The sequence below is a fragment of the Lampetra planeri genome, chromosome 32 (assembly GCF_965212315.1).
Source record: "Lampetra planeri chromosome 32, kcLamPlan1.2.h2, whole genome shotgun sequence".
In the NCBI taxonomy this organism is placed as follows: domain Eukaryota; kingdom Metazoa; phylum Chordata; class Hyperoartia; order Petromyzontiformes; family Petromyzontidae; genus Lampetra; species Lampetra planeri.
In genome coordinates, this window is record NC_136138.1 from 8880708 (window position 1) to 8896385 (window position 15678).

Sequence of the window (15678 nt, forward strand, 5' to 3'; positions counted from 1 at the left end):
ATCCGCCCAATAAAGCAAACCTCATTTTGTTTATGGGCAAACGTGCAGAGCCGCGTCACTCCACCCGCCACCTGAATTCTCACCGTTTTTTTTTACGGATTTTAATGGCACGTTGCAATACGCCGCTCGGTTGGCTTTACATTTTGGCATTAAACCCATTTAAAGATTTTGGAAGCACAATTATGAATGATGTTGTTATTATTATGCCTCTTTAACGCTTTAGTTTAGTTGCCTGTTAAGATGCGAGCTGTCATCTTGTGGGGCAGTTTGGTCTTCGGGGGGTCAATTTGCAAGCCTGAGCTCAGAAGGGCCTTACGCTAAAGGGAGCTCAACAAGATGTTGTTTATTTGGACTGCCCTGACGTGCTTGCCAAAGCATCTTTACAAGAAGTAGGATTACATTCTAAAACCATAGCGGGAATTCTTATTGAAGGACAATCTGGTCTAATAACTTCATTCAAATTCTTAATTATTAGCCCAACTGTTGTGCAAACGGCGAACATGCTTGGAAAACGACACACTTTGTTTTGACCTCTGTGCACAAGGTATTATGCATCGAATGTATTTAATTACACGTGCATACTACGATGCTGTCGTTTTGATTCCTAGCAGCCAACCAACACTGAAACCCCGGAGGTGTGAATCGGTTTTTTTAAAACTGCAATAAAAAGTTAATTTGTGGTGGTGGTAGTTGGAGTGAACTCAAAGCCATTAAATCCAAGTTCAAGCCCCCCACCCCCCCTTTGAGCTGAATGTTGTTGCGATCCCACGCAACTCGTGACTCACACTTGCCTCATTGTGCCGAGGCACCCACGGCTTCTCTCCCCACCGCTGCTCTTCTCTTCCATCTCTCTCTTTTTTTTAGTGTTCTTCGTTTCTGGCTTTGCTTGTTCTTTTTTTCTGGAGCACGGCCTTGCTTTATTTTTTTTGTAAAGTGCAAAAGCTTCCCCATGAAACATTTGTTATCTAATTTTTTTGGCACGTGTTTTCCACCTCCTGCTGGTGCCTCTCCCCCGGTGCCGAGGTTCGCTTTGCGTCACGGCGTAAATGCTTTGGCATAATGCCGGTCTCGCGCCGTGCTGCGAGCGTATTGTTTGTGCCCTTTTGTGTCTTTGTTTGCCTTTATAAATTACTTAATTTGCACGTGCAATGGCGTGCTTATTCCCTCCCCCTCCGTTCCCATTTACTTCCCCACTCCTGTGTCTCCGAAATCTCACAGATTGGGTATCGCCACTAATTAGGAGCGCGACACATTTTAAGGGCTGCCAGCAAAATCAATAACAACAATAATAACGGTAGTGATTTATAGATTCGGCGCAAATGAGTGTCTGGGCCGTGATGCAGGGCGACTGTGCCCGCGTGGGCGAATTCGCGCCTGCCAGCGGGGGAGAAGGGGGGCAAAGGGGGCAACGGTTGGGGGGGCGGCGGGGGCTGTGATGGTCTCTCTCGTTAGGCAGAGCTCGTTAACGTCGTGCTCATTAAAGTGCCCCCTCGCCCGGTGGGTAGGTGTGGAGTCAGCGTGCGGGGGGGGGGCTTTGGCGGTCTCGCAGGACGCCTCGCTGGGGCTGGTGCCGGCATCCCTTTGTTTGCACTAATTCGGTGACGAATCGTTGCGGCGCTGTTTACTAATAAGTGCAAAGCTGTATAACGAGCGGATAATCAGAGTGTTTGTGCGTCTGTGTGCGATTTTTTTAATTCTTTTTTTTCTGGAGATCCCTCCTTCTGAAACAACTTGTTTTTGTGCGAGTGTCCGAATTGGGGGGTTTGTAATCCTGAAACCTTTTTCTAGTGATAAAAATCTGCTGTTGTAACTTGCGGTGTACGTAGGCTGCAGGGTCCCGTGAACTCCATATGAACAGTATACCTACACAAATGCCTAAAACATTGATCTTTGACGTGATTTAAAGTGTGGATTGCGAGCCAAGAATCCGAGAGATTGAGATCTCTCCGTCCGAATTGATGCATTGTTTCGCAAAGTTTTGGCCACTTTTATTTTTAAGAATATTTTGGTGACCTGGGAGGGAACCCCAGGGTCCCCTGCCAGAGTGTAATGCTCGGACGTCCACACTGGAAGCCTCCGGAACCCCGCTTGCTCTACTGGCCATCTCTTGGGGCCTTGTAGGAGTTATAGTTTCACAAACTATGATCTTCCCGCATTGTCAACCATTGATCTGTCTACCTGCTTTTGATGTAGGGCCTCAATGCGCTGTATCGCGCACGCATCTAGCACTGGGCTCGCCAAATTTGCAGAAGAATATTAACTTGCTCGTACACTCGTTGCATCTGCTTACTGCTGCTCGCAACAACAAATACCCTCCGGTGTGGCAGCCAAAGGCCTGTTGAGCCGCCCCATGTCTGGTGAATCTCATTAATAGCTTCGTGCAGGAGAGACATTTGAGAAATGGCTTTTACGTAATTGTTTCGGTTGCGTAAAGATCCCTGGGAAGTATTCGCATATTGAGCGAGATTAGAGGAATTAGTGGGGGGTTTTTTTTCCTTGCAAAACACGATTGATATTAAATGGACTGCCGCAAATCCGAAGCCAGCCTACAGATGTAAGGTTCCACTGAATGGTTGTGGGGTTTGAGTTTTGAATGTTGATTATAAAAGATGTTGACACAACCAGATTTTAATCCGTTAGCTGTTTGTGTTCAAGTCCCCTGGAAAATAGCTTTATTATTTAATTTAAGGAGCAATGATGGTAGATTTGAAGTCTCCGTGCCATCCTGTAATGATGTCTTAATTACACACTGGAATGGAATCGGTTTTGCCACGTGTTTCTTGACCATGCGGTGGACATTAGGGCCGCAACGATCCACCTCTGAGCTATCCCCCACTCCTCTTTACCCACCCAGATAATTTAAGTAATCCTTATGATTCGGTCACGATTCCATTCGAGAAAAGTTGTTATTTGACAGCGCTGATATGATTTGTATTTATTTTAACAACATATATAGTAAAAGTAATATTCATCTCATACACACATGATTTGATGCATGTTGCCGTGAGCTTTATGTAGTCGTGAATTTCTTGACAAACCCCAATTTGGCATGCTTGAAGATCAATGTGTTACTTCATATTTGTTTCTCAACCTGAAAGTTCACAAATGTACAACTTATAATTTGCCCCAACTTTATTTCTTGTGCTGCATCCATGGTGAATCTTCCGCTTGTGATTAATCTTCGTTTAACTACCAAGCAACAGCGTGGACGTGGTGAACACAAGAGGATTCGCAAATTGAACCTGCAACTTTTGTTACATGTAAGACAGGGCTTTGGGAACCCTTCGGCCCATGTTGCAGGCTTCATTTAGTACTACAATCGCGAGGCCTGAAATGGCCTGCAAAATTATATTTTTCTATCTCTGCAAGCATCTTAGCCGCACTAATCGGGTACTAGAGGAATATATTTAATATGGTTTTTCATCTAGTTTTTCTTCCGGGTTCCGTTCTGATGGCGTACACGAACAGACCCGGATGAATAACGGATGATTATGTACGCGTACGTCATCGGAACGGCGAAAGGGTTCAGAAGTTTCGCAGCGCTTACAGCGTTGACGCCGGACAGCATTCCGAACGGTGCGCTTGCACAACCCCGAGCTGTACGTAAATGACTAGAAAAACTTGGAACCGTCTGAATAATAAGACCCTTCCCCACTCCGTACTGCACGCTCCGTCTCCGGTACAGGGCGAGGCGTTGCGGCAGAACCTGCTGCTGCGTTACTATGGAGCCTCCATGGTGCAGACGGGACATCGCGACGGTGGGGGGGGCCCGCACCTGGGGAGCGGCGGCGGAGGAGGAGCGGCGTCACGCCCAGTCGGAACGTCCGCGGGGAGCGGTGAGGACACTGCACGTGGACACAGCACGTGTCGAGCAGCGTGGGACGATGATGATGATGCTGCTGGAGGCCGTGTGGGATTTAATGAGGGGGCGGGAAAAAAAACCAACCGTTTTCGCTTGCATTAACAGCCGCGTGTCTTTGTGTATTTTGAGGCTGGATCTCTTTTGAATTGCAGCGTCGGATTGACTGACGGCTGCAGATAGCTCCTGGCGCAAAGTCTTGCCGCGGTCTTTCATAAGAGTTCCGGCATAACCACAATGAATGTGAAAGAATTAAGTTATTAACTGCTAAGCCAGTAGAGAGTGTGCGTGGTGGGGAGTCGTGACGGTGGTTAGCTTGCTGTGCTCTGAACCCAATAACCTGAAATTTGTATTCTTTGGGTCTTTCGGTAAAGTCATATAGATGGTTCAAAATATAAAAACATGAATTCCTGCAGTCACGAAAGCTTTCGGTCAACATTTAACCTGAAATTTGATTCCTGAATGTTGGCTAACATCGGTGGCAGGGTGATATCTGAGCCGGGTCAGACTTGGTGCTGTGGCCACACACCGCCACCTCCTTCATAAGTTGTGGCCGCCTAAATAGGCGCTTGCTAACAGCACTTTCCCCAACGGTCTATAATGCTGCATAGTTTTTTTTGCGTGGTATTGTGTGTGCGTTTCATATGTCTAACAATGTAGTAGGTACACACCACCACCTCGTGCCAGCCCTCGTCGCTACTCGCTAAAAGTATTTGCGCCAACAGTCTCTAATCCTATGCAGGGGGATAATCGTGTGTGGGTTTATTTTTTTTTTAGCGTGTGTGTGTATAGTATAATTTGCGAGCGTGTAGATGCACGCCTGCTGTGACAATGTTAGGTGCTCGTGTGCACTCGCGTGCGTGCGTGCGTGTGGCGCGAGAGGGTAGGGCCATGCGGAGCTTCCGCTCACTTTGGCGGCGTTGCCGCACCTGCCCCGAGGGCACGTGGACCAAGCACATGGTGCCGCATGTGCGTCTCTCCCCCCCCCCCGCCGCTCCCATGAGGTCGACGCGGTCGCTTTTAATTGGGGCATTATTTTCACTTGGCAACAAGACTCCAGCGCTGGCTCCAAGAAGAATTTGTTGTATGCTTCGGTCATGAATGGATGGATGGATGGTGGAATGAAACGGCGGGGGTGTAGGTTAAGGAGTGAAACCTGCTGGCTGGTAAACACGTGGGTTTGGAATTCGAGTTCAAACTTTTAGATTTTTTTTGTGAAAGGCGTCATCTCGTTGGATGTGAAGTTAAGTAATGTTTCTAATGACTTGGCAGGGACGAAGCCTGATTGGAATTGATCTTTTCACTTTTTCTATTTGATCATTTGTGTTTTTGTGTTGCTAACTGAGTTATGGGAAGGGGGGCTCTCTGATTTGTATTATTAGCCCCGGGCACTGCTCATTCACTCTACAATTTACATTGCCTGGCAAATGTCATGAGCCCCATTTTTTTTCTAAATCGTACAACCAAGTTGTTACCAAATGCGAGATTTTGCTCAAAACATTCTCGAATGTACTCTCCCTAACCTGCTTCCTGATGGCGTTCACACATGATGCCCTTATCGTGTCGACACGGCAGAGGAAGAGAATTTGTCGAAAGGATGGAACGCAGCAAAATTGACATTACACCGGATCACCGGGTCATGTGGGGCAGATTTTTGAAGCAAAATGGTGCTTTTGTTGGGTCGGGCTAAAGGAAAGATGACCTGGAGGGAGTGACAAGCAACACAGGTGGTTTGAGAAACACTCTTTGCGAGCAGAGGTCAGAGCTGGAGCTTTGATGGTTGTAGAGAAGCTGCAGTTGTACAAAGCCGTGGAGAGAATTTGTCCACCACTTAGACATTCATGATTCGCCCACCTCGCATGAGACGTTCATCTGTCGCTTATTGGCGGTCACTCCTTCCTTTGTAAAAATCTATTGTTTTCGGTATTTGTAGCGATCGCAACATCTCGTAGCTGCCTCATTGTGTCCAAATAAGAAACGAAACAATCTTGCACGCACCATTTGCTGCCCGTGTCATGAATGCATAAACATGTTTTTTTCTAAATTGATGCATCCATTACATGCCAACTAACCAACCATCTCCGACCATTTCACGGACACGCGCCGATGATGTTTAGGGTAAGGACCGTGGGGGCAGCGATGGAGCACTAGCAACAGAAGTTAACTCCCGATCTGGCCAACATTGGTACCGAGTTATGGCCGCCAATCTGGTCCTAGGCTCCCCTCCCTCACACCACCAACTTGAACTGACTGGCGTGATAAAGTGTGTGGTCCAAGTGGCCTCGATCTTAACAGTGGATTGACAAAGGCCTGGAAATTATTGTTATTATTAATTATTGTGCGTGCGTGCGCGCGCATTTGTCGGCATTACTTTGACATCCAGGCCAGGCCTCCGTGACCCCGGCATTACTCAACCGCTCCGAGATGACCCTCGCCAGCATCCAATGCCACCTGGACCAGGAGGGGGCCTCCGACCTCGTGATCGACCTCGTCGTGAGCACGACGAGCGATCGCATCTTCCATGACAGCGTCTTGCTGGGGATTGCCCTGCTGGAGGGGGGGAACACCACCATACAGGTGAGTCGCCAAATGATGAGATGAGAGGAAAAATCCATCGCAATGCAAGCCGGAAATCCTCTGTTTTATTCAAGAGCGGTAATGCAGCGGTTAGCGCACTGCGCTACGAAACCGGCGATCAGAGTTCGATTCCTGCTCGCGACCAACACCAGTGACGATTAGCTGAATCGTTCCTGGGCCTCCCCTAGGTCCACTCGGCCTCAAATGAGTACCTGGTCGCGGTGTGTAAACATCGCCAAAGGGGAGACGAAGGCGGCCGACCATACGTGGTGCTGGCCACCCACCCCCCCCTCCCCTCGTGTGCAGTGCCGGCCTTCATAGGTGCTCGCTAACAGCACTTGCCCCAACAGTCTAAGGCTGTTGTCTTTGTTTGACATCCAGGTGAGTGTTTATCTCTGTTGCGCAAGGTCTCCTGCAGTTGTTATCCGTGTGCTTGAAGATGGTACGGAATTCTCTGCTGGCTCGCTTTGTATTGTACGATGTTGCGTGCACACGTGTGCAGCCCCTTGTTTGTCATTCTACTGCCGGGCAAGGGCCTATCGACACCGTGCCGGGCCGAAGACCGCATTTCACCAGGCTGGTCAATAAGGGACCGTAGAGTCGGGGGGCAGCATGGATGCGGTAACATTGACGTACAGACACGGTGAACATAGACTTGGAAGCATGTAAGCCTATGACAACCTGTTTGTCTATGGTGGTCACCCTAGTTTTACGATTTTTATTTAACCAGGTTAAGGCGCACTGAGCATATACGTCTTATTCAGAAGCGATCTGACCACAGCTCAGTGAAGTGACCTATCCTGTTGAAATTTCTAGCAGCAAAATACTCTAAATGCACTTTTCTAAATGTGGCGAAGAACCGGGGGAGACGCAGAAAAATCCACGCAACCACATGGAGAGCATGCACACTCTAAAAATACAGACGTCAGGATCGGGATCAAACCCACGACATCCTGCATACTAGGCGAGTGAGTTAACATCACACCACCATGGCACCCAATCCAGACACTATCCAGGCACCAGCCCTGCTTAGCTCCTGAACTCTGAGATCGGAGGCATTTCTCGTCATTGGTTCGTAGGCAGGATAACGGAGTGGTAAAAACATGAATGCGTGTGCACATCCTGTTGATGTCGTTTGTAATGTGTTTTTCTGCATTGCTTTTTTCTGTCGGTGGCATCGTTGTAATCACATCTAACTGGACAATAGCGAGCTGTTCCAATGGAAGTGATTATGTAAATCCAATAGTCAATGATTAAAGCAATATTCAATTGGGATGTATGATTTTTTTTTCCCATTTTGAGAAGTGGCTATACAGGACTGAAAGTGGTCCCTCTTATTATCACTTGATGCAAATTGGATTCCCATTTTAATGAAATGATGCGAGGCATGCATTGATAATAATGTAATTAATTTGCCCACGACAGTCTCTCGTTGTATTGGGTCTCCAAATTAATTTTCAGGAGGGTCCTACAAATCAGATGCTTGGATAATTCCATTAATGAGTCTTTGGCGTGTGGGAGGAAACTGTGGGGGGGGGGCGGGGTGTGGTGGAAACCCATACGTGCAAGGTGATAACCGAAAGGTTTGCAAAGACTCTTTGAAACAAATTCACTTGCCGGTAGCATGACACCCATGCACACATGTATTATCTCGTGAAAAAGGGAATTTGATTAAATACCCCTTCGGTGATGCGCACTCTGCATTAATGCATCGTCGCCGGCCTTTAGCGGGTTCTTCAACACCGTGTTGGGGTGTTGACCTACAGTGGGCTGCGCACGGCACATTTCAAACACCGACACGGCTCGCTTTGGGTTGATCCGGAGTGGAGTTATTTACAGACCCGCCCCTCCCCCCCCCTGTAATGACTGGCACCGTTACCCCACGCCCGCTGGGCCAACCCTTTTCCTCACCCTTGGCCTGTTATTCATAATCTCTGCCCGAGCCACCACTGCCTGCATAAATAAGGTTGTGCGTGACTTAAATAATTTATTTTTGGCCCTGGGACGTGCCGACCCAGCGCCGCTCCACGCCGCCAAGTGGGAGGAGGTCGCCGTAAATGTCGGCGCCCAGCGGTGTCGTTCTGCCAGCAGGATCCCTCCCCGAGCGGGGGGAGGGCGGGGGTTGATTGACGCAGGCAGCCCCCGCCGAGCCGTCGCCGTGAAATTGGCCAAATTGTTGGAAGGGGGTTGCGGTGCTCCGCTCCTGTGTGCTCTCGCTTTTTTTGTTCATTTAAATTTTCGCGGTGCACAGGTTCTGCGATTTTTTTTATTTATTTTTTTCGGCGGATTTCCGTACGCGTTAGGCACGTACATTGTGGCCGTGACGGATGGTTTGCAAGTGCAGTTAGCCGGTGGGCTGGAACAATTCGTGGCACTGACCACACCAATGTCGCCACATCCGTGTGCCTAAGGAATGCGAGGCACTGCTTGGCGTGCTGTGACAGTGGCTCGCGCACTGCCCCAACGCTCCCCGTGACCCGAGTGCCATTCCCATCCGTAGCTAAAATCTGTTCCAAGAAGGAAAAAAGTTCCATGTGATATCCCAACCTGACCTTGACCTCCCTTCAGTCAAATTTGTCCTCGCGTGCTATGCCAGCCTAAATAGATGCTCGCTAACAGCAGCCTTAGTCTGTGAGGGTAAAATGGCGGTATGTTTCTGTGTGGTGTGTGTGTATATTTACACAACAACGAGCGGCGTGCCGGGTGGCTAAAGCACAGCAAGTTGGCACAGTAGGGGGCACAGGTGGTGCATCAGCCAGTCATCTCGGTCGTCTCAGTCAGTCGACCCGTGGCACCTGGGTCTGCCCCGTGACCTCCTGCCAGCGGGCGTTCGACACTTCACGTGGCCTCAAGGTGCACATGGCCTGGCACAAGCGTCGTGGTGACGTCACCGCCACTTAGTGGCGAATGGCGGTTGTTGTTTTATATATATATACACATATATATCTATATATATATATTTTCTTGCGTGTAACTCAGCAACAGACCAGAGAGTACGTTACCAGCTCTTGACTGCATATCCCCCGAGTTACCTCTGGCTGAAACGCATTGGTGCTCTGCACATATTGGCGCACGGGGGAGGGAATGCTTGGTGCTAGGCATGTAACAATTTACCCCCTACAGCTTGCGTGATTTTGCCGCTGTTCAATACCTGGTCAAGGCTAACATCGATTTTTATGGATGGAGGTTAATATTGAAAAATGTCCCAGGGCATCCACATTGACCAATCTGCAGACCAGCATGGTGACGTATGTTCAAGCATCCCCTCGCAACTAATGCAGTGTGTCGAGTTCTTTACTCCCATACGGTGATTGACTAAATAATAGTGCGTTTTCATAGTTAAAGCAAAGGTGTATCTATCTGAAATCTTAAAGCCAGTTGACATGCAAACCTTGTCCCGTTTTCATATAATTTGTCAGGTGTAGTTGGTGTTCTGTGGAGAAGATGGCTTGAAGGGTCCGTATAATTTATTTTTTATGTATTTAGAAATGTGGCAGTTGGCCAAAGCTCTATTCGGCAATTTGCAAACCCTGCAAGAGGTCAGCCAACCGGTCTCCACCACCCGGGTGTAGAATGACGGCGGATAATCCCCACGGAAGCTGCGATTTCCATGGTGTGACTGCTGGGAGAGGTGAGGGTGGCCCATTGCCAACTTCTCATGACAATCACCAGTACAGTACCGTGCTACTTACAATAGCCTAAATTGGAACGGACGTACGGATTCTTAGAATTTTGGATTTTCTCCCCAGTGCGCGTGTTTTTGTTTTTTTTGGTTCTATTCGTCCGAAATCTAATTCCAATTTTGTCTGGTGTCGTCGCCGTCCTGAGATGAAGACGTTTTTCCTTTCCAACGTCGGACGGTGAGCAAGCGCGCACGACGCTGTGTCGGAGGATGTTACAGAGCGATGACGTGTGAATGAAAAGCGCAAGAATCTTTACAATCCAGAGCAATGGATCGCTGCTCTGATTATAGTTGTTGGCCCCCTCGCAATAGTTTACGCTTCTCAAATGAAGTTTAAAGCAGAATCAGAATATTTAAACTGGAGGAATTTGAGCTATAAAGCTCTTTGTCACAGATGTTGGATGTCGAGTAGGGGCACGGGGTCAGAAAGTTGTGACAAGACACACCCATAGGATGTAAAGTATAGGAAAGAAAAAATAATTGAAAAAATATACACACAAAACTAACCTCGAACATATATTACCAGGTAAAGCCCACTGAGCTATTAACTCATTTTTCAGAAGTGACCTGGCCACAAATGAGAGTACCACAGTGACCCATCACGTGGACATTTACAGCAGGGATGGGGGGGGGAGGAAATAAACACATTCCTGCGGAGGGAGCGGGTAGGAACGTTGGGTTGCTCGGTCAATGACCAGGGTCAACGGCGGCGTGGTGTATTTTGAAAATATGCCCGACTGTGAGGGCGGGCACAAGCCGGCGTGAGTAGGTTAAACGTTGAGTTTTATAAGGGCACCACGGGGTGACCAGCCCCTCCCCAGCCCCTCTCTGCATAATGGACGGACGGACACAATAATCCCCTGTGGGCTGGTGTGACCAGGACGTTCCTACCAGTAAAATCTATGTATACATTGGCTCTGTCCATCCGTCCGTCCCTCCTATAATGGGAGGTACTGTGACGCCCGTAACGATGATCCAATACGAATGAACTTGTGGTATGAAGGTGTGTTGCTCACGGCGACCGGCCAAATTGATAAAACGGTTGTCTAAAACTTGGAAGCAAAAAAACAAGTTTGGCAAATATGCAAAGACATTTCGCTCTGACAACGATGCGCCGGTACCTTGCACCGCTAGTTAAATACTTCCGTAGACAAACACGTGTGGGAAAGCACGAAATAATCCATGCAAAAGCATCATTTTTCCAAACCTGTTTATTTGAAAAAGAAAAGTGGTGCCATCCACTGTACAAGTTGGATGCTCCGGGTGGTATAATGGTTTGCACGCTATATGGGCATCCAAACCGAAGGTCGCGTTCTATTCGATCTTTCGGCACAACGGCTGAAACGATGGGCAACTTTCTTTAAAGCTGTGTACCCAGGAAACTGATAAACACAGTCCATGCATGTGCTTGATTTTTCTTCCTTCTTCCCGACCTGTTCATTGAAGCGTTTTTTTTTTACTCTCCTCCAGCACTCGTTTTACCGTCGACTCACCGAGGACAAGAAATCTGAGAAGTTCTTCAGGGTTTTCTATGAGCGCATGAAGGCGGCGCAGCAGGAGATCAAGGCGACGGTGACTGTGAACACCGCAGAGCTGGGGGGCGAGAACAAGGAGGACGATGGCACCGAGAAGGATCTGCCCTCCGTCAGCCACAGGAGAGGTGACCACGCTATTTAATAAGCCGCTAATCTGTGTGTGTGTAGGGAGCGGTAATGTAGCGGTTAGCACGCTGCGCTACGAACCCGGCGACCCAGAGTTTGATTCCCGCTCGCCGCCAACACCAGTGATTTATCTGAACCGGTCCTGGGCCTCCCCCTAGGTTTATTCAGCCTTAAATTAGTACCTGCTCTGTAAACGTTGGCACTGACGAGACACTAAGGTGTTGCGGTGTTGGACACTCATCCCCTTCGTGGTACCGGCCCTTAAATAGGTGCTCTCTCACAACTTTTGCCCCAAACAGTCTGTTAAAGGCTGTATTAACGGATCTTTGTTATTGTATAGACCTGAGACCATAGTTGATCAAATCGACTTAATCAATTAAAGTTTAACACTTGTCACAAAAACCTCTTATGGATGATCAACTAAAGATCCAACTTCTGTGATCCACCATCCCTTCCCCCTCCGCAGCTGTGCGGCGATGCTCGACGTTATCCTTGAGCGAGGACACGAAACGTTACCGGCGCGACGGTGATGCGGACACGGAGGATGGTGGTGGTGGTGGCAGCAGCGGTGGCATCACACAGGCTGGAGGGAGTAGCTCAACAGCATCTGGATCCGGAGAAGGCGGAGGAGGAGAGAGAGCAACCTATGTGGAGTCGGATGAGATCAGCCCACTCATCTCCATCATGGAACCGATCCTGCGCTTCCTGCAGTTGCTCTGCGAAAACCACAACCCAGCGCTGCAGGTCGGCTTGGAGGTCTTGAGGTGGTCCGTGACCTCACCGGGATGTGGGAGGGAGGCCGGCAAGCCAGGCTTGTAAATTAACGTCGAGTTCATTCTTAGGATTCGAATTGATTATTTTAACTTTCGTGATTTCGTCTTCAAATTGCGCGCGCGCGTGAGAATTAGCTTGCGACGATTTGTCTTTACAAATTGCGTGCTAATGGAGAGAATTTTAATTGTACGGCCTATTCAAAGAATGTAAAATGACAAATGACATTGCAAAAACAAAACGAGTAATTTATTGAATTTTCTCAATTGTGACTTCCCATGGGGTGCATTAATACGGTGCCGTTCGACAGCTGTAAATTTAGTTTTTATTTTACTTTCCTTAAACTATCCTTACTATACTGTCATCGTCACGATGAGGGTTCATTCATAACGCTCAGAAAGCAAATCCTAACTCGGCCTTGCAGAGAACGAACTTATTGAAATTATTCCCCATTGTGCCGTTGGATTACACCCATGACATGAAGACATTTTTCATAATTATTTCGGGGTTTTGTCAAGAAATGACCGCCAGAAGATATCGCAAAAACTCCTACTAAGATCCCTGTAAAGTGCCCTCACGAGAGTTACCCGCGCAGTCTTGCTTGCCAGAAACGCTCGTCGCACGACCAATAAATCCGGACTTTGGTGCGAACCTCCAACGCTGGCAGTGACTTCAATTGAATGAAAACCAAATTTTACTTGATCGGGGTTTGTTTTTGTTGTGCCGTCATCAGTTATCGGGCTGAGAACCGTCAAACTCTGCTACGCTTGAGCATCTGGAATATTGGGCAAATGCCTATCGATTTTTAAACACTCGAGATTTTCATCGGTGGCGGGCTCTGTGCTTTGACACAGTAATAGCTGTCTGAGCCACCCAACCACATTGGGTTTCTTAACCTCTTGTGATGAACTCCTGAAATAATTTGGATGGATTCCTGAAATAATTTATACTTGGTGATCTAGTTTGGAAGACGCGCACAAGCAATAAAACATTTAATCACGAAAGGTATGACCAAATTTAATCATCTTATGCAGGAACATATTCAAAGGAACATCCTGCTGAAATGAGAACATTGGGGCGGTGCAAGTCCTGTTTTTATATCCCCTTGGTCACTGGTGGAAATTCCACATTCCCAATGGCAGGGGCAAATATATCCATAGGAAAAAATCACTCCTGACCCCAGAAGGGATGATGGGCTAAGCAATCCGAGATCGCAGGCTGCTTGCTGTACCACTGGGCCACCTGCCCTGATCACCGACATATTAAATGTCTTGTTACGAGGTCATGCAAGAGCCTGTAATGTGTTACCCAATCGCATTATGCCAGCTCTCTTGGACCCAGGATTGCAACTTAAGGTACATGGGCAGCAGATTGCTGGCCTTGCAGTTGGCGAGCTCCTATTAAACACACAGGATTGTCGAATTGGAGTTAATAGTGGCAATTAATGTTCAAATTACTGCACGTGGGGAGAAATCCTCATTGGTTGCACTTTTTTGACGTGGCAAAGACGCGGAGGAGAAATCTTTAGCCTCGGATGTGTTTAGTTTATCTTGGGTCTTAACACTTTTTTTTTTGCTGCAAAGTGCAAATTACGAATGGGGGGGGGTCAATATTATTATCACCACCAAGGTGTTGTGAACTTTGCTTTCTGACACAATTAGGTCTCCAATTGCATGATAACGCACATCATGTTTATTTATATATATAATGTAAAAGACTTGAGCCGCATTTATTTTAACGATTCCCACGCACGCAATCTTTTAAGTCTGTTATTTACATTCCATGCAAATTATATGCAAATAGATTGATCATGTTTAGACGTAGCAAACTCGTGATCATTTGCTGTAGAGCATTGTGGCTGAAAGAAAATGTAAAATATAAGCAGAAACTCTCTTCTGTCTCCAGACGCAAGTAAAATGTGTTTAGTCCCGTCAACAACCCATTGCATTTCAAAATCAATGTCAATCGGCTTGTGTTCACGCAAGCAAAACCCTGGACCGGTCTCTGACTTGTTCGACGAGTACTGTTATTGGCGAGCACGCTCATGTAAATCGTGGGGCTTTGTTGGATGCAAAAAGCAATGCCATTCACAAACTCGTGTTTTTGTGTGGAAATTGAGAACGGATCGTGGAGGCAAGAGCAGCGAAAACAACAACGCACCAAAATGTGGCGAAACAAATGAGACGACGCAGCGTGTGAACGTGGCTGTAACAAAACTGAGACCTCAGAATGAATTTCTCGGTGACAATTCATGACATCGCTGCTGTGGGGTTGAATCATTCAATGCCTAGTGTTTTACATGCCGTGGATGCAGTTGCAAAGCAAATACAAACCCGAAGTTTTTTATTTTGTCCTAGAAATGTGTTTTTTTCATTTATGGTTAATGTGCGGTTTGATAAAATCTTTGTATAACCTAGATTTTTGTTGTTGTTTATTTTGGCCAGTTGGTGTCATGGTTAGAGCACATGACTCCCAAATTGGAAGGTTGAGTTTTTTTAAATATAGCTGTGGAATCTGCTCATCCCATCATCATCTGTCTCGTGGTCAATAAATGAACCACCAGCAGTGAGTGTACCCCTCGGGATAAAGTTAAGTCCACGATACGAACACGGAAATTCCACCACCATCTCTGGACCGCAAAACAGTAGTTGAGCACTGCCAACGAAATACCAACTTTGACCATCGCCTCCGATTTTCACGCGCCTTTTTATTTTCGTCCATCCATTCCCAACATTTGGCAGAACTTCCTGCGCTGCCAGAACAACAAGACCAACTACAACCTGGTGTGCGAGACGCTGCAGTTCCTCGACTGCATCTGCGGTAGCACCACGGGCGGCCTGGGCTTGCTGGGCCTCTACATCAACGAGCGCAACGTAGGCCTCATCAACCAGACACTTGAGAGCCTCACCGAGTACTGCCAGGGGCCCTGCCACGAGAACCAGGTACGACGCTGCTCTAGAGATGCCATTTTGCCGCTGGTGGGAATTTGGTATGTTGTTTTGATTATCACTCAACATGGGCCCAGTACAAAGCACTGCAAGGGGTGGGGGGGGGGGGTGGGACAAACTCCATGAACAAAAGCCTAGGCTCGGTGTGTAGCAATTAATAGTCCGCTCGCTGTGCCATGA

The 15678-nt window shown here is 47.7% G+C and overlaps 1 protein-coding gene across 2 annotated transcripts in view; it reads left to right on the plus strand.

Annotated features, from left to right (window-relative positions):
* LOC144729404 (inositol 1,4,5-trisphosphate-gated calcium channel ITPR1-like) overlaps positions 1-15678 on the plus strand; it is a 154616-nt gene that overhangs the window by 86119 nt on the left and 52819 nt on the right. For both annotated transcript variants that reach the window (XM_078609666.1, XM_078609667.1), the window contains exons 39-43: positions 3686-3836; positions 6243-6436; positions 11589-11778; positions 12246-12523; positions 15292-15492. In XM_078609666.1, coding sequence (XP_078465792.1) covers positions 3686-3836; positions 6243-6436; positions 11589-11778; positions 12246-12523; positions 15292-15492 — 1014 coding nt within the window. The remainder of the gene's footprint in view (positions 1-3685; positions 3837-6242; positions 6437-11588; positions 11779-12245; positions 12524-15291; positions 15493-15678) is intronic.